This window comes from Callorhinus ursinus, unplaced genomic scaffold (genome assembly GCF_003265705.2).
Source record: "Callorhinus ursinus isolate GAN/ISIS: 27379988/994484 unplaced genomic scaffold, GSC_fseal_2.0 scaffold8, whole genome shotgun sequence".
Classification (NCBI taxonomy): domain Eukaryota; kingdom Metazoa; phylum Chordata; class Mammalia; order Carnivora; family Otariidae; genus Callorhinus; species Callorhinus ursinus.
The window spans coordinates 68,400,497-68,419,179 of record NW_027397070.1 but is presented as its reverse complement, the minus strand read 5'-3'; the positions used below and the strand labels follow the sequence as shown (position 1 = coordinate 68,419,179).

General features: G+C 47.6%; 1 protein-coding gene across 2 annotated transcripts in view; it reads right to left on the bottom strand.

Moving 5' to 3' along the window:
* EML1 (EMAP like 1) overlaps nucleotides 1-18,683 on the bottom strand; it is a 177,599-nt gene that overhangs the window by 126,499 nt on the left and 32,417 nt on the right. Inside the window, exon 1 of one of the 2 annotated variants that reach the window (XM_073895869.1) lies at nucleotides 752-862. The exons of the other annotated variant lie outside the window; for it this stretch is intronic. Coding sequence (XP_073751970.1) covers nucleotides 752-791 — 40 coding nt within the window. The 5' untranslated portion in view covers nucleotides 792-862. Of the gene's footprint in view, nucleotides 1-751; nucleotides 863-18,683 lie in introns of those variants that run through there. 2 annotated transcript variants of the gene reach the window in all.

Sequence of the window (18,683 nt, the reverse complement as noted above, 5' to 3'; positions counted from 1 at the left end):
GCGGCCGCGGCCGGTTACCATGGCAACCCCGGGCCTGCCGCCGCCGCCGCCGCCACCGCCGCGCGGGCCCGACGCCGGCACTGCCGGCACTGCCCGCGCTGCCCGCCAGGGGGCGGTCTCGGTGGGGCGGAGGGGCGGGGCCGGGAGCCGGGGGCGCGGCCGGCCCTCCCGGTCCCGGCGCGCGGGAGGCCTGCGGGGGGCTGGGGGGGCGCCGCTGCCGGGCTCCGCCTCCTAGCGCGGCCGGGGAGCCCCCGGGAGGGCGGGACGCAGGGTGGGGGGGGCGCGCGGGGACAAAGGGAGCGGCGGGGCGGGCGCGAAGGGAGCGGGGCGCCGCCCCGGCCGAGGGAGCCCTCCCCTGCGGGCGCCAAGGCCCGCGCTCCCGGGAGGCTCCATCCCCGCGCCCGTCGGCCGCTCCAGGACCAAACATGGACAGCGCGCGAGCCCATTTCGGCCGCGTGGTCCCCTGGAGCAGCTCCACTTTTGGCCACGTCCTCCGGCCGCGGCGCGCCCCTCTCCCCGCACGCCCTCCGCCGCGGCGAGGCCCTACCCGGAGGGAGGGTTAGCACGGGGTGGTGACTCCGCTTGGCCCTCTGCTCACGGGCGGAGAGGGATGCGGCCTCCCACTTCAAACAGAGGCCGCGGCTCATCCACATCGGGCCGCAGAGTCTGGGCGGCCTGGGAGGGAGCGGCATCTGCTCCGCTCCTTCCCCTCTGATCAGCCCCTGCGGCACAGATTTGTCACATTACACACTTGTTAACTGGTTCCAGGAGCCGGGGAGAGCTGTGTGCATTCTCAGGAAGACAGCGAGTTCCGACGAATTTCCGTAGCAGGAGAGACACCCAGCCCCGGCATTCTGTAACTTTTCCGGCGCGCGCGCACGCGCACGCGCACACGCACACACATACACACACACACACGCACACACACGCACGCTGCCTTAATGACTGGAGTTCTACCACGCTCCGCCTGAAGTTCGGGTGCTGGGAAATGGAGAGAAGAATACATGCGCTGGGTGATCCTCTGACCGAGTGCAGAAGACACTGCCAACATTTGTGCCGCTTGCCACACAACACTGACAATTCCCTTCCGCCTCATAACGACACGTGATCCGCTTACATGTTCTAACTCACTTACATGTCTGAATGGTTTCAAGTTGTAGGTATTCACCGATAGGGGTGGAACACCCTGTAGGTGAAATGCGTAAAAATTTACCGTCAGGAACGCGTGTGGGCTCAGGGCCCGGGCTCCACACGGCAAGTGGCACGTTGGGCATGTGGGTTAGCCACGACTGGCAGTGGATGCTGTGGGCAGAAGGGAGGTTGAAGACCTTTCCCCTGACCTGGTCAGGGAGACCAAGCACGGAGGACAAGAGGGATTGTTAACATGGAAAATGCATGTGGGACCGTGAGGGGCTGCAGGGGTCGGTTGGACTGTGCCCCAGAACTTGAAGGACAGTGGGAAGGACAGCATGAGTGATCCTGGGTCTGGCGACAGGCCAAAGGACTGCTCTGAGAGGAGTGAAGAGCTTGTATTGCAGACGGGTGGGAAATGAGATGGCACTGGGGGGGGGGGGCAGGTAGGAGAGGCCCCAAGGGCCCGCAGAGGAGCTGAACACAGCTGGTGGCAGGTGGAGGAGGGAAGTGAGAGGCTTGCACACCAGCCAGTGGCTGCTGGAGCTGCATTAGAGAGATGAGTGTGTGTGGACTGGACAGCGGGGGCCGGGGCCCGGAGCTGGTGGGGCGGGGCCTGAGCACCGTCCAGTCAGAGGGACCGGCCAGAGGGCCCTCGCCGCCAGAGGACAGACCGCTGGAGAGGCAGGAGAACCGAGAGAGGACCGGACCGCAAGCATCCCACTAAAAATGCTAGGAGCATTTGGAGACTTGAGAGGGCGTGGGTAGAGGTTGTTAATGAACTTTCAAAGGTGAGGATGGTAAGTCAACAGAAGTTGGGCGGGGCCTTGGGACGCGAGGAGAGAAATTCCAAAGGAGCCTCAGGAAAGAGAGGCAGGAAACCTGCATAGGATATTGTCTCATTAAACTAGGAGCACAGAAAGTGGCAGAGAGGTGGGCATTTTCACAGGATCCTCTGCAGGACGGGTCAAGGAGGACGAGGCTGGGCTAAGGCCCTTCCATCTGGTGGCAGAGGGCTTGCCAGGTAGCCTGGAGCATCTTGGTGAGCAGGGGGATGGGAGCCGGGCTGCTGGTCATCAAAAGGAGAGCACACGTAGATGCACATTTGAGAACTTTGGCAGGGAAAGGAAATGCGAGCCGACTACAGAGGGCGGTGGAGGCAGAAGGGTAACATAAAGCCACCCCTGCCACTGCCCAAACAGGTGGACCCTCTGCATCTCTAAAGCAAGAGGCAGGTGCTATAGAGAAGGGGCTTTCCAAGGGCAAGACGGAACGCAGGTGCACTTTGATCTTTGCCCTTGTCTGTATTCTCATTTCCCACCTTCTCCCCTTCGAATCCAGTCTTAATGCTACATCTACTCCACTTTGCGGATAATTGCTATAAAAAGCTGACTGTGGCATTCTTCAAACTGGAAAGGAAATGATTATGAATAAATGATTAAAAGATGGTTCTTCTTAAGAATGTTAATATTCTTTTTTTTAAAGATTTTATTTATTTATTTGACAGAGAGAGACACAGCAAGAGCAGGAACACAAGCAGGGGGAGCGGGAGAGGGAGAAGCAGGCTTCCCGTGGAGCAAGGAGCCCGATTTGGGGCTCGATCCCAGGACCCTGGGATCATGACCTGAGCCGAAGGCAGACGCTTAATGGCTGAGCCACCCAGGCGCCCCGAGAATGTTAATATTCTTGATTTATCGTGTTCAAGGTATGCTATTGGACCACAGCTAAGAAGAGTTAAGAACAAAGAAAATTCAGAAGTGGGGCAGGAGAGAAATTGAGCTGGAGGTTTTCGTAGAAGATTTTACTTTTGCTAAGAGCAAAATTACAAATAACAATGAAGAACTCAGTCCACTTGCTTTTGAGATGATAAAGATCGTTATCACACTCTTAACCTAGAATACTTAACGGCTGTGTTTTTCCCACGATGGCAAAAGCTCACTCTAAAAAAAGCAAAATTTAGGATAATTACAAGGATACGCATGTTAAGTCAATTAGGTATAATCTACACCACACTGAAAAAGATCCATGCGGGGAAGTCCAAGAAAAACCTCTGAACGCTTAATGATGTGTGATTTTTGCGCCCAAACATCTTAACAGATTGTTCTTCCATGTCATTTTGAGATAATTTATGGCCCAAGACCAAGAACTGTTGTCATTGTAATGAGTGATGTACTCTCTCTAGGACAATATAACCATAGCATTCAGTGGCATTAAGAGCAGCATATTGTACAGTGTGTGAAAAAAGAGAAAGGAAAATGGGAGCTCTGTAGCCTTTATTCGTAGAGAAGTAATTTTTAAAATTACCCAGAAATGTAGCTTGTGTATCTATTGTTTAATTCAGCATGTCTCCAAAAATAGCTTATCCAGTGCCAGGCACCGTGCTTGGGGCTGGGAATACGGCTGCGGAACACAGTCCTTTCTAAACTGCAGGCGGCCGTGTGTAGTGGTTGTAAAGAGCCATATGTGCACTTTAACGAATGAAGCAGAAAATTCTACTTCTGGGTATATACCCAAAGGAATTGAAAGCAGGGTCTTGAAGAGGTATTTGCACACCCATGTTCATAGCGGCATTATTCACAAGAGCCAAAATGTGGAAACACCCCAAGTGTCCATCGAAAGATGAATGGATAAACCAGATGTGATAGGTACATATGGTGGAATATTACTCAGTTTTAAAAAGGAGGGACAGGGGCGCCTGGGTGGCTCAGTCAGTAATTAAGTGCCCTACTCTTGATTTCTCAATTTTGGCTCAGGGTCGTGAGATCGAGCCCCACATCCGGCTGAGCTCAGAGTCTGCTCGGGATTCTCTCCCTCTGCCTGTCCCCCTGCTCGTGTGCATGCTCTCTCTCAAAGAAAGAAAGAAAGAAAGAAAGAAAGAAAGAAAGAAAGAAAGAAAGAAAGAAAGAAAGAAAGAAAGAAAGAAAATCTTTTTATTTTTAAAGGAATACTTTTTTAAAAAAGATTTTACTTATTTGACAGAGAGAGACACAGTGAGAGAGGGAACACAAGCAGGGGGAGTGGGAGAGGGAGAAGCAGGCTTCCCGCCGAGCAGGGAGCCCGATGCGGGGCTCGATCCCAGGACCCTGGGACCAGGACCTGAGCCGAAGGCAGACGCTTAACGACTGAGCCACCCAGGCGCCCCTAAATAAGATCTTTTTAAAAATAAATAAGATACAAAGAAAGGACATTCTGACATCTGCTACAGTGTGGATGAACCTTGAGGACCTTATGCTAAGTGAAAGAAGCCAGTCACAAAAAGACAAAATACTGCATGATGGGACTTATATGTGGTCCCTAGAAGAACCAAGTTCATAGAGATAGAAGTCGAATGGTGGGCACCAGGGGCTGAGGAGGATGGGAAATGAGTGTTTCATGGGGACACAGTTTCAGTTTGGAATGATGAGAAAGTTCTGGAGATGGATGGTGGTGCTGGTTGCCCAACAGGGTTACTGTCCTTACTACCACTGAACTGTGCACTTAAAAGCTAAAATGGCAAATTTTATGCATATTTTAAAACCAATTAAAAATGAAATGGAATAGGAAATATCAGAATACACTGAACTTACTAAGAATGAGAGTTTTTACTTGAAACATTGGTTTTTACTTGGAGTGTGTGCTGGGTCGTGGTGTAAAATGTGTTTCTCCCTAGAGGTGACAAAGTCGAGGAGACGTTCAGGCACATAATAACGAATCGTGATAAGTGCTAGATTATTCCAGAAAGCGTGAACACCGGACTGAAGGTGAAAGAGGAAATCAGAGCAGGGGAAGCCGCTCGACCAGATCAGGACCCAGGAACTGAGAAGGTCACCCAGGCAGGAAGAGTGGCCTGCTCACATGCGGGTTCTGCTATATTCTAAGAGCAAAGGCAAGTTGCCCTTAGGTGAATGTTGTGGGTTAAACTGTGTCGGTCCCAAATTCATATGTTGAAGTACTAACCTCTAGCACCTCGGAATGTGACCTTCTTTGGAGGCAGGGTCTTTGCAGAGGTAATGAAGTTAAAATGAGGTCGTTCGGGTGGGTCCTCATCCAATAGGACTGATGTCCACGTACGAAAAAGGGGTCAGGACACAGACCCACACAGAGGGAAGACCACGTGACGACACAGGGAATAAGACAGTCGTCGGCAAACCAAGCAGAGAGGCCCGGGACAGATCCTTCCCTCGTGGCCCTCAGAAGGAGGCAACCAAGCCTTCACCTTGATTTTGGACTTCTAGCCTCCAGAACAACGAGACAGTCGATTTCTGCTGCGTAAGCCCTACCCCAGTGTGTAGAACTTGGTTACAGCTGCCCTGGCAAACAAACATAGTTAATAAAGAATCCCAAAGTCAAGAACTGGCTATTCCATAGATTGAGGATACCATTCATTACTGATATTGAAATACAAAATACACTTCCTATGATAAGATTGTCACTCCATAAAACGAGAGGTAATCAGAGATTCCTAGCATCAGTAAAGAACATTAAACTCTGTGGTCTCCCACCTGCCTGCCAATACAGCTGTATTTCTTTACAACATCCCTGACAAATGGTCCCTCGGCCATTTCAAAGTTGAAGAGCTTGAATTATTGAAAAGATTGCTGGTTATTTTTATCCCAAATCGCCTTCCCCAAAGCATCCTTCAGAGATTCCACTTTTGTTGGGTCGATTTCATCTCCACGGTCCTGGTGCAGGTTGTCTGTTCTGGGACGCCGCAATCACAGCTTGTGTCCCGCTTTCCCAGCTCTGTTTCGTGACTTCAGTGTTAACTGGCCCAGAGAGGGGTTAATGATGGCATTTCATTCTCTGTTGCCTGCCCCACTAAGTGCAAATATCTTGGCACAGACTTCAAGTGTGTCTGGGTTCCTGCGGCAAATGCTGTCTTTGGCATCTGACACACTCCGGCTGCACCACGCTATCGGCAGCTCCGGTTCATGACTCTGAGTCATGCCATGCACTTGAATGCTCTGGACATCTGCCCATGCCCCAGCCCTGAATGCCTGCCTTCCCCCGCCCGCCACCACAGAAGCCGAGCGATCCTGTCTGCTACGCTTCCAACATCTGCTGGTACTTTACTGTATCCCTTATGTTAAGTGGCCTTGCCTTGTAGGAACTTGTGTGTGTGTGTGTGTGTGTGTGTGTGTGTGTGTGTGTGTGTGTGTCCATCTCTTCCAGGAGATTAGATGCCCCAAACACCCCTCGTGCTGGACATAGTTGGCACTGAGAACACGCTGAGTGAATGAATGAATGAATCGGCTAGACAAAATCAGTTGCTCATGACACACAATAGGCTTTCAAATGCTTTGAAGAGAGCGCTCCTGCTCTCCAGGCTGAAGCCCTCCATTTCCTCCCTGGCCATCCCGTGACATAGTTTCTCAACCCCTTGTCTGAAGAGATGCCCACCTCACTCAACTGGGCTCTTTTCTTCTGAATCCTGGCACCCCAGAACTGAATACAATAACCTCAGAGGACAGACCTGTGTGGCCTTTCCCTTTAACAACTTAGATATTATGATTCCGTTAATGCAAGCAAAGTCCATATTGATTTATTTTTTCTTTTTGAGCAGTCAGGATATATACTGTTGGTTCATGTTGGACTTCCGGTCAATTACAAACCTATCAGTCTTTTCAAATGAACTGCTGTTGGGTCTTCTCCATCCTGTATTGAGCTAAGCGATTAAAAAAAAATCTAAAGAAAATTTATCTTTACCCCTGTTAAATGTCACGTTGTTGGTTCCAATCCATCCTCTTAGCCAACCCAAATCTTTAAACTCTGAAATCTGGCATCTAATGCATCAGCATTCTGAGGACGAGGAGTGTGTGGTAACAAATCCTTTACTGTGGGCAACATCCTTGTAATTGACAAACGCATCCACAGCACAGAAGGGGGTGGAGCTCTGAGCTCCGCATCTCCAGTGATCTATTTACCCATACCTTAAATATGTTTGTCCAACTAAACATCAAATTGTCCCAGCTGTTTGTTTACCCAGCCCATTTTTCTCTAACATGCACAGTGTTTTGTGAAGGATCTTTACGAGCGCTTTGTAAATCCAGTCTGGTAACGCCGTGAGAAAGGGAGAACAAAGTTGGTTTGGCTCTTAGGGACCGCATTCCCTTCCAAGTTCATGCACACTAGCTCCTCAAAGATCTGTTAACATTTTTGCTCAGAACCAATATTAATAACAAATTTATCATCCATATTTTCCAGAAGCCAACTTTTTCTGCTTTGGGGAGAATTATGATATTTTTCCCTTTTCAGTTTTCTGCAATGCCCATCTGGTGAGGTTCGAGATGGTTTGTCAAGGCCCAGAGAGAACGTATTCGCAGTAACTAAAGAGCCCCCACCGTTTCTCACCTCTCTTTGGGCTCTTGACAATTCCTCCAGGGATGTTTCTTCTACTCTTTCCAGTTTTACAACTCTTCTCCTTATGGGAGAGAAAGAAACCCACAAAGCAAAGTCCAGAATAGGCAGATGGCTTTCAGAGTCCTTCATGGCCCCTGTTCCTCTCACACTGTTCTTTGTGTTCATTCACCAGCCCCCCAGCAGCCAACACGATGCCTTCATAGCACTCGCCCTGGCCTCGCTCCTGGGAGCCTCATCCTCACGTTTGGAAGCAGATCTATAGCTCATCTCACAAAGGTGAGTCAGCTGCCGTGGACGAACCTGGCTCCTGACTACCTGTGCACCACCTGTCCTGGCCAGGCTGGGGCGGGTGAGAAGCGCTGGCTGTGGAACAGCACACACAGCCTTATCAGGGGCCTCTCCAGCCTCATTACCCTATCATCGAACTGCTGGCGCTGTGGAACCACAAACGTCTGAGCCTTCCACACTTAATGTGTTCATAGTCCAGATGGACATGAAAACTCCTTGTGATCTGAGCAACCCATGGCTTTTTTCTCTCAGGTCATTCCTTCAAAAGCACTCTTGATGATTTGCCTCCATCAAAATAATTTACATATTTGGAAGTGTCTGAAATGAAGTGGAAATTTAAAAGTCATATTCAGTTTTCCCTTTTAAAAATTTTGTTTCATTTAGGAAACTCGGCATTGTGATTGTGATTCATAGAGTTATACAGGTGTTGCAGCTGATTGCAAACAAAATCTCCATTGCAACAGCTCCACTGAACGACGTCATTTTTGGGAATTTGTGTTCATTTTCTCCATTGTGTTACCCGAGAGGTTTTATGGCAGTTTTTGGCATATCACCAACTAACCACAGAGCAAATACACCAGTATTAGGTCGACTATTCATCCCAGAGTGCTGGGGCAGCTGGATTTGTGTCTGTGCCCTGGGTTATCAGTAGTCCCCCTAGGACTCTGGAGTATTCTGGTTTGGATGACAAATTATATGGTAATCCCAGCTAGCATGGAAAGACTTAGAATCTATCCATATTGTATGTTTTAAAAATTATTGAGATTCACACAGGTATATTGAAAGTGCTACCTTATTAAGCTAACTCCTGGCATCAAAGTTGCAAGAAAGTTGCCAGAAATCTGAATATTTTTCTGGAATTCCAGGTAAAAGACCTGTCTCTGAGGTTTGCCTGGTTTCTGAGGTTTCGCACCACCCCTGGCATGGGCTTTCACATCTCTGTGGGCTAGATACACAGTACTCATTTGTAATTAACCAAGGGTCCTGGAAGCCTTGCTAAAATATTTACCTTTGGACTTTAGCTATCCCACTGATTAAGGCAAAGGGTTAAAGGGTCTTCTGATTAGAGATCACTGGTAAGACAGTGCTGCCCCTCCCTCAATCATGGCTTATTCACTGTGCTCTTCATCACAGACAGGGTGCTGACCATTGGTTCACTCCCTCGCACACAATAAACGACTACTCTGCTGGGAACAGAGGACACAAAGGGGAATAAGGCACCAGCCCACCCCCTGGGGGTCTCACGGTCTAGGAGAGAGCATATGCATAGGAACACAGCAAACATACAGGAGGGGACCAAGGCACACAGGAGCCCATCAGAGATATGTGCCAGTTGCCATTCGTGTATCAGCTCCAGCCCAAACTACAAGCCTGTGGGGTAGGTAGTACTGCCTCAGTTTTACACACAGGGGGTCGCCCAGGTATCTCAGTGTCTGACTCTTGATTTCGGCTCAGGTCATGATCTCAGGGTCATGGGATCGAGCCCCGCATCAGGCTCTGGACTCAGCATGGAGTCTGCTTCTCCCTCTCCCTTGCTCCTCCTCCACCTCCTCACCCCCGCTCTCTTGAGCAGACTCTAAAATAAATAAATAAATAAATAAATAAATAAATAAATAAACAAACAAACAAACAAACAAACAAACTCCCCTGTGAGCAGAGAGGCAGGTGCCCAGCTGAGGTCATGGGGCTGGTGAATGGTGGAGACAAGATTTAAATCTGGTCCTGTCAGGCCCAAACCTTCCCTCTTCTGTTCTGAACTATTCCCTCTGCAGCTGAGGATGAGATAAGAACCGAGGGGGAAGGAAGGGAAGACTTTACTCAAGAATAAAAGCTGACACCAGTTGCTCACGGGAAGGAAGAACACCCCGAGATAGGGTGGGGCCTCGGACATCCTGTAGGGTGCAGCCCTGAGGTCCAACTGCACCTTACCCATAGTATGCATGCAGAAAGTCTTTGCTGCTTGGGACAAGTGAAGGCATGAGGACTACTGCACCCCCAGTGGCTGGGGCAGATGGAGAGGAACTGTGGGTAGATGGACCCAGAGCTCCAGCCCTGATGGCCTGGGAGACGAGACAGTGGGAGGAGGAGGGAAAGCCATTCAGGGAAGAGGCTAGCAAAGCATGCCCAGCGTGTCTGGGAAATGATACACCATCCAGCTCTGTTCAAGTCAAGCATGGGCTGCGGAGGTCAAACTGGAGGCTCCACTGCAGAGGGTCTGGGAGCCCCTACCTACGAAGGGGTTGGACTCGGCCCATGGGCAGTAGGAAGCCCCTTGAACACCACACACTGAGGCTGTGCTTCAGGAAGGCTGATGGGGGAGCATGTAAACTGGACTCAGGGCACCCTGAGGACATGAAAACAAACCAGTGGATGCCTAGCGTATTTCTGAATGAGATGGTGAGGGCCTGGGTGCCGGCCTCCCAGGTGGGTGGGGAATGGGCTGGTCAGACCAGGTTGCTGATTCAGGGGACACCGAGGGAGGATGTCTTCTAAGAGACAAGGAGTCGGGCGCAGAGTGGGTTGTCAGGAAGTGTGGGGGGGGTACAGGGAGAAGGCCATGGCTCTGGCAGTGAGGATGCCACTGGGGACACAGAAGCTGGACAGCTGAGCGGTGGCAAGGTCTGAGGGCTGGAGGTGGCCAGGATCAGACAGTCACACAGGAAGAGGAGAAAAGAGCAGGAAAACCCACCTCCGGGGCAGCATGGCCAGGGGGGACTTTGTCAGGACGGGAAGAGCAAGCCCAGTTGGGAGGAAGAAAGAGCCTGAGGAGGGGAAGTTGGTTTCGATTCAAGGAGGTGGGAGGTGGCTGCTGGGAGCGGCTTCCAGAGGACATGGTATGCGGGAGAGTCTCCTTGGGCAGAAGGAGGGAGGGCACGTCTTCTGGGAGGGAGGGTCAGAAGGATGAGAGGGGTGTAAAGCCACAAAAAAAGGTGAGGTTTCGTTCATTTGTTCAACAGGTATTTGTTGGCAACATAACTGTCCTTGTAAAGATCTAACGGTGGCTTTCCCAGGAAAGGTGGCAAACCAGGCACGTTCTGCAGAAGCTCCTCACACTCACAGGCAGAGAGGATGGAAGGAGAGGACCTCCGCAGAACCGCAAGCTGGGGAACAGGACAGCGCAGGTCGGGGCTCGTGTGCCCCCAGCAAGCTGCAGCAGAGACCGGTAAGGCTGGAGCAACCAACAAGCCCCCCATTTGCCACCGCAGAGCCCCCAAAAGATTCAAAAACTGACAGCACCAGCACCTACGGAAATGAGGGGCACAGGAGAGGCTGGAAACAGGACGATCGGCCAAAAGTGTGCTTAGGAAGCTGCTACGGACAGAAAACTGTGTGTCCTTGAATTCCTGAAGCCCTAAAGCGGCTGTGTGTGCAGATAGGGCTCTAGGGAGTAATTAGGGTGAAATGAGGTCATAATGGTGGGCCCTAATCTGATAGGATTGGAGGCTTTATAAGAGGAAGATCTCTCTCTCCCCACCTCCCTCTCCCTCTCCACCATGTGAGGACACCGCAAGATCAGGAAGCGGGCCCCCACCAGGAACCAACGCTGCTGGCACCCTGATCTCGGACTCCCAGCCTCCAGGACTGGGAGCAAATAAATTTCTGTTGTGTAAGTCCCCCTGCCTGTAAAGGTGTTTTGTTATGGCAGCCCAAGGTGACTATGACATAAGCAGTTAGACCCCCTTCCCAAAGCCCTTCCTCTCCCTGCAGAAGATTAGAGGCTTAATCTCTGCAAGAGGGGAACTAAGGGGTTCTCTGCACCAACAGATACCAGGTGGCACCATCCTGAAGATGAGAAAGACGCGATCGCCTAAAGCTGAATGAGGAGCCATCACCCCAGTCCCTTCCTACGCTCAGCTCTGGGAATCCTGGCAGCCAAGTATCTGCTCTCTAGAGCAGAGTATGGAAGACCCTTCTTTAGGGAAAGACCGGGAGGTGGGGAAGGTCAGAAATCACAGGGAGGTCCTCCTGTTGACAAGCCTCATGGGAGGACTCCAACCTTCAGACAATTGTTGAATGTTCCTCTCTAAAATGTGACTGGAGAGCCAAAGTCTCTAAACACTTGAGAAAATACAAAAGGATAAAAGGGGGAGGGTAGGAGGAAACAGACAACACAGAGAACAGTAGGAAATAAAACAATCATTGACATCCTCAACGAGTCAAGTTATTGCAGCCACAAGATAAGGACAAGAGGCTAAGGTCAGATGATAAAAGAGAGTTTTGGGAAATTAAAATATGACCATAGAAATAAAATGTCCACAGAAGAGTCTAAGTAGAGTTAAGGAAGTCTCCCAGAAAAATAGCACAAAAAGACAGAGCAATACAGAATACAGGAGAAAAAAAATCCAGTAATCATATGGGGAGGTTCAGTATGAAAACAGGAGTTTCAGAAAGCAAAAACAGAATTAGAGGAAGAGAAATCACCAAAGAAATAATTCAAGAAAAATTCCCAGAACAAAGGGACACAGATTCCTAGACTGAAAGGACCTACTAAATGCTCAACACAACGGAGAGAGAACCAAATTTCTATCCTGTGACACTTTAGAACACTGGGGATACGGAAATCATTCAGAAAGCTTCCAGGGAGGGGGCGCCTGGGTGGCTCAGATAGTTGGGCATCTGCCTTCAGCTCAGGTCATGATCTCAGGGTCCTGGGATTGAGTCCTGCATCGGGCTCCCTGCTCAGCAGGAAGCCTGCTTCTTCCTCTCCCTCTACTGCTCCCCCTGCTTGTACCCTCTCACTCTCTCTGTTGAATAAGTAATTTAAAAAAAGAAAAAGAAAAAGAAAAAGAAAGCTTCCAGGGAGAACAATAGGTCTCAGACAAAGGATCAAGAATCAGAATGGCCTTGGACTTCCGAGTAGCAATGAGCAGAGCTCATTGCCTTCTGATGATAAAGAAATGCAAAAAGTAAGTTTTGCAGGGGTGCTTGTTTTCAACTTATGATCACAGGCCCAGACAAACCATCAAATCAGGTGTGTGAATAGACTAAATATATTTTCAGTCCTGCAAGCTCTCAAAAACTTAGCTCTTGTGTGCCTCCTTTCTCAGGAAACTACTGCAGGATGTGCTCCACCAAAATGAGGGATTTACCAAGAAAGAAAAAGACATAGGATCCAAAAAAACAAGGAATCAGATCCAGGAGAGAGGTGAAAGGAATCCCCAGGAAAATGGGATGAGAAACCTCAAGACATCAACCGTGCAATGCACAGTAACAGTCGTGCTAGTAGGTAGCCAATCAGATACCAGCCCGAGGACCAGAGGTGCTGGAGAAATGCCACCAAGAAGATGAAACCAGAAACTATTGAAAGGAGATTTACACATAAGCCAGAGTATTGGGGGATGACTTAGTGATAGATACATGCAAAACCAAAGACAGTTAGTTATTCCAGGAAAACAAAAAAATGTAGAAGAAAGGAATCATATGCCACATGGCTTAGCCATGGAGAGCATTTCATCATCAGAATAATATAAACACATAGTGATCAAATAAAAAAATAATGACATGACATAAACTTAACCAAGGAGGTAAAAGAACTATACTCTGAAAACTATAAAACACTAATGGAAGAAATTGAAAATGATGTAAACAAATGGAAAGATATTCCATGCTCATGGACTGGGGAAACCAATATTGTTAAAATGCCCATACTACCCATAATGATCTACAGATTCAATCCAATTCCTATCAAAGAACCAATAGCACTTTTCACAGAACTGGAACTAATAATCCTAAAATTTGTGTGGAACCACAAAAGACCCCAGATAGCCAAAGCAATCTTGAAAAAAACAAAACTGGAGGTATTACAATCTCAGATTTCAAGATATACTACAAAGTTGTAGTAATCAAAAAAGTTTGGGGGGCACCTTGGTGGCTCACATGGTTAGGCATCCGACACTTGATTTCAGCTCAGGTCATGATTTCAGGGTCATGGGATTGAGCCCCGAGTGAGGCTCTGTGCTCAGTGGGGAGTCTGCTTGGTATTCTTTCTCTCCCTCTGCCCCTACCCCCCCACATGCTTGCTCTCTCTCTTTCTCTCTCTCTCAAAAATAAATAAATCTTTTTTTTTAAGATTTTATTTATTTATTTGACAGAGAGAGACAGAGGGAGACAGGGAGGGATGGAACGCAAGCAGTGGGAGTGGGAGAGGGAGAAGCAGGCCTCCCGCGGAGCAGGGAGCCCAATGCGGGGCTCGATCCCAGGGCCCTGGGATCATGACCTGAGCTGAAGGCAGATGCTTAACTGACTGAGCCACCCAGGCTTCCCTAACTAAATAAATCTTTTAAAAAATGTTTGGTACTGGCACAAAAGTAGACACATAGATCAATGGCACAGAATAGAGAGTCCAGAAATAAACCCATGCTTATATGGTCAATTAATCTATGACAAAGGAGGCAAGAACATGCAATGGGAAAAAGACAGTCTCTTCAACAAATGTTGGGAAAACTGGACAGCTACAAGCAGAATGAAACTGGACTACTTTCTAACACCACACACAAAAATAAACTCAAAATAGATTAAAGACCTAAATGAGAGACCTGAAAGCATAAAATTCCTTGAAGAGAACACTTGGGCAATAATCTCTTTGATATCAGCCATAGAAACATTTTTCTAAATATGTCTTCTCTGGCAAGGGAAACAAAAGCAAAATTAAACTATTGGGACTACACCAAAATAAAAATCTTCTGCATAGCAAAGGAAACCATCAACAATGTAAAAAGAAAACCTACTGAATGGGAGAAGATACTTGCAAATGATGTATTCAATAAGGGGTTAATATCCGAAATATATAAAGAACGGATACAACTCAAAACCAAAAAACCAAATAATCCAATTAAAAAACAAGAAAACATAAATGGACTTTTTTCCAAACAAGACATACAGATGGCCAACAGATATGTGAAAAGATGCTCAACATCACTCATCATCAGGGAAATGCAAATCAAAACCACAATGAGGCATCACCTCTCCCCTGTCAGAATGGCTAGACTCAAAAACACAAGAAACAATGTTGCCAAGGACATGGAGAAAAAGGAAACTTTGTGCACGATTGGTGGGAATGCAAACTGGTACAATTACTGCGGAAAACAGTATGGAGATTCCTCAAAAAAATTAAAAAATGGGACTACCATATGACCCAGTAATTCCACTACTGGGTATTTACCCAGAGAAAACAAAAACACTAATTCACAAAGACACGCACCCCTATGTTTACTGCAGCATTATTCACAGTAGCCAAGATATGGAAACAGCCCAAGTGTTCACCAACAAATGAATGGATAAAGAAGAGGTAAGATGATTGATTGATTGATTGATAGATAGATAGATGATGGAATATGATGCACCCATAAAAAAGAATGGAATCTTGCCATTTGCAACAACACAGGTGGGTCTGGTGGGTATAATGCCAAGTGAAATAAGTCAGAGAAGGAAAAATACCATATGCTTTTACTCGTATGTGGAATTTAAGAAACAAAACAAATGAACAAAGAAAAAAAGAGACAAAAAACCAGACTCTTAGCTATAGAGAACAAACTGATGGTCTGGGGGCGGGCATGGGTGGAATAGGTGAAGGGAATTAAGAATACACTTATCATGATGAGCACTGACGTATAGAATTGTTGAATCATTATATTATACACCTGGAACTAATATGCCACTATGTTTTTTATACTTGAATAATAATACTAATAAATGATGACATGACTACATTGGATAGAGGGGGAGAAGTGTGTGTGCATGTGTGGGTGTGTAGTGAGCCACATGAACAAGAGCTAGGTCTTCATCCGCTGTGGTGGGACACTAACAGGTAACACATTCCTGAACCTGGAAGATCAGGAAGAATCAGTATACCCATGCTATTTCAAGAAAGATAAATACATACTGAAAGGAAGAGATACAATATTTGGAAGTAGCAGTTGGGTCTGGGAGGTTTGAATGTGGGGATGGCGCGTGAAGGAAGCTAACTGCTATTTTTTTGTATTAAGTCTTGTAGAACTACCTGATTTTTTAAAATACATGCAGTATGACTTTAATGAACTGAAATTAAGTTTAAAAATCATACGTGCATTTTAGTCTAACTTCCCAAGCTTCAATTTATTTGTTCTTTAGTTCGTTCGTTCATTCATTCATTCTACAGACATTTGCTGTGAGCCTTCTTCTAAAAGTCAGGTGCCATGCCAATGAAGGTAAAATCTTAGTTCCTGCCTCTAAAGGACCTTTCTTTTTAATAAGAAAAACTTCAAGGAGGTTAAAGATTTATGTACCTTTTTACTTCGATTTTGTATAGTAGGTGGGTTTCTGAAGAACTCTAAATTGTGCATTTGAAAATCAGTGGAAGGCTTGGGACAATGTGGCTGGAGCTTCTGATATAAAGGGCCTTATGATAAATCTGTCGGAAAAAAAATCCCCATAATATATCAATGTGTAAGCTCATATTTTCATATATTGGCCACTCTGGTGAGAAACAGAGGTGGTGGCAGAAAAGGTAGTTTGAGAACAAATTTATGGGCAGCACATAGCTATTTGGGAAGAGGGGGATTAATTTATGACCAATATTATTAATGACAACAAGTTAGAATTCATTTATATACCATATACTGTGATGCGGTCCTTAATTACATTATTATGTGCATTCTTAATGATGTCATTTACTGATTAAAAACTAACCATATCCGATGAATGGGATAATAAAATGTTCATCTATACGTCATCAGGATTCTGCACTAATTAATTTCACAGGTTTTTACACTTTCTCCGTTTATAACAGATAGAACTTCCTCCTTTCCGCTCCATCTATAAGGACCTCGAGGACACACTTTTCTACATATTTAATATATGAACAGCTGTTTTACCTGCTAAGATTTTATTTTTGCCCAAAGGACATTTTATTGCACCAAATTACAGCATCAGGAAATATTCTTAAAAGATAACCATAGTTTGGAAAAACCATCTGTTTTAGTTGGAAGAGTAGAAACATAAACTGTATCATGCAAATTTGCTAAGAGAACGCTTTCTTCCAAATGTTACCTTTTGTGCGATGACTATTTATAATGTCCTAGATCAATCTATAAATGTGTTCAAAGTCCTTGTTGCTACCCCAATACTCTGCCATTATGTGGGAAAGAGAAGAGGCTCATAATTTAGACCTGTTTTAGGCACGCCTTCCAAATGGGTCCAAAAATGATATTCAACAAAATGCATCCCACAGTAATGAAAATGTATCTCCCACAGGGTGGCCAGGTAGGTCTGCTAAAATGCAGCTTTAACGCGATCGCTAGCCTGCTCAGAAGTTCGCAGTGGCTCCCCACTGCCCGGGACCGAAGAGTAAGCCCGGCCTGGGAACTGCCGTGATGGGGTCAGGCCAGACCTTCCAGTGCGGGGTCTGCCCACGCCTCAGCCTGCTCACCTGTGACACAGACCCCTTCATTCTCTGGATACACCCCCCACTCTGTTCCATCTCAGACTTCGTGCTGTTCCTTCCCATTGCTCCCTATTACAGACAGAATTTTGTCCCCCCCAATTTCCTATATTGGAGCCCTAACCCTTGATGCACCTGCATTTGGAGAGAAAGAGGGAATCAAGGTTAAATGAGGTCACAGGGTAGGGCCCTCATGTGATAGGATTTTCTCCATTTATAAGAGAAGGAAGACACCAGAGCTTTCATCTCCTCCATATAAGCATACATGGCAAGGTGGCTATCTGCAGGACAGGAGAGAGTCTCCCCAGAAATCAGACTTGCCAGCACCTCGATCTTCGCCTTCCAGCCTCCAGAACTGAGAGAAAGTAAATCTCTGTTGTCTAAGCCCCCTGGCCTGTCGTATCGTGTTATGGCAGCCCAAACAGATGGATACACTCCGCATTTTCCCGGTCACCGCCTCTCAAGGGTCATCTTGGATGCCTCCCTCTCTGGGGACCCTCTCCTCCCTTCCTGCCAGATGCCCCCTCCCTCCTCTGAGCCCCTCGGCACCCAGTGCCAGCTAGAGGAACTCCAGTGTGAGACCTTGTCTCGGCACCCAGTGAGCTCTGCACACCCTGAGAACCCAGACTGGATCCCTCCTGATGCTCTGTAATTAGCAAATGTGCGGACACACAGCTTCCTGCAACTTTTCAGGGGGGCTGTGATTCTCTGCCTGTCTTGGACACCGTGCCAGCAGGCTACATTCCTAATTATATAACAGTATCAGAATATAAAATGCATGTCAGTACGAAGAGAGGAACAACCTCTTTTTTTTTTTTTTTTTTGTATTTTGTAACTAGAAAAGCTCTTTATGATCACTGGACTCGTTTCCATTTGAAGCTAATTAGTAAATTGCATTTTTGGCTCTTTAACTGGCTAGGTTAATTTTAGCTCATCTTTTCCCTTAAACTCAAGCTGTCGGTGGGATTCGCAATTAGAATTTTCACTCTCAACTTTCTTCACCATTCAGGGGGTTGCCAGGAACGTGCCCCCCCGCCCCACTTCCAGCCCTTTCTCCCTGCAGCTTCTCCGGACCCAAGGCTTTCCGTGGATGCCCCAAGACAGCTCCTTACCCCTAAGCTTGCGGGTCACCCAGGAGCAAGGCTGACATCCTTGGCTCACCCCCACAAGCAGACAAGGCGTATGCCCATGGCTGCAAATCAGCGGGCGGCCATGCAGCCAGCAGCCCAGGATAAAGAAGGCCCCAAGGGACTTTAAATTAAACTCTGCAATCCCCGGCATGGCCAGGACTGCAGCAACGGCCTGGAGCCCCTGATGTGTTCGGCAGGAGCCCGTTCCTTGCTGGACATGGGGAGGTCGGAGGGGCCCCAGAAGGAGGCTGGGTGGCAGGGCAAAAGGGTGCACTCAGGGGAGGATTGGGGGTGAAGCAGCCTTATAGAAATACAGAGCAGTACAGAAATAATTGAATCTTAACAATCGCCATGGTCAGCCAGCCCCTAAAGATGCC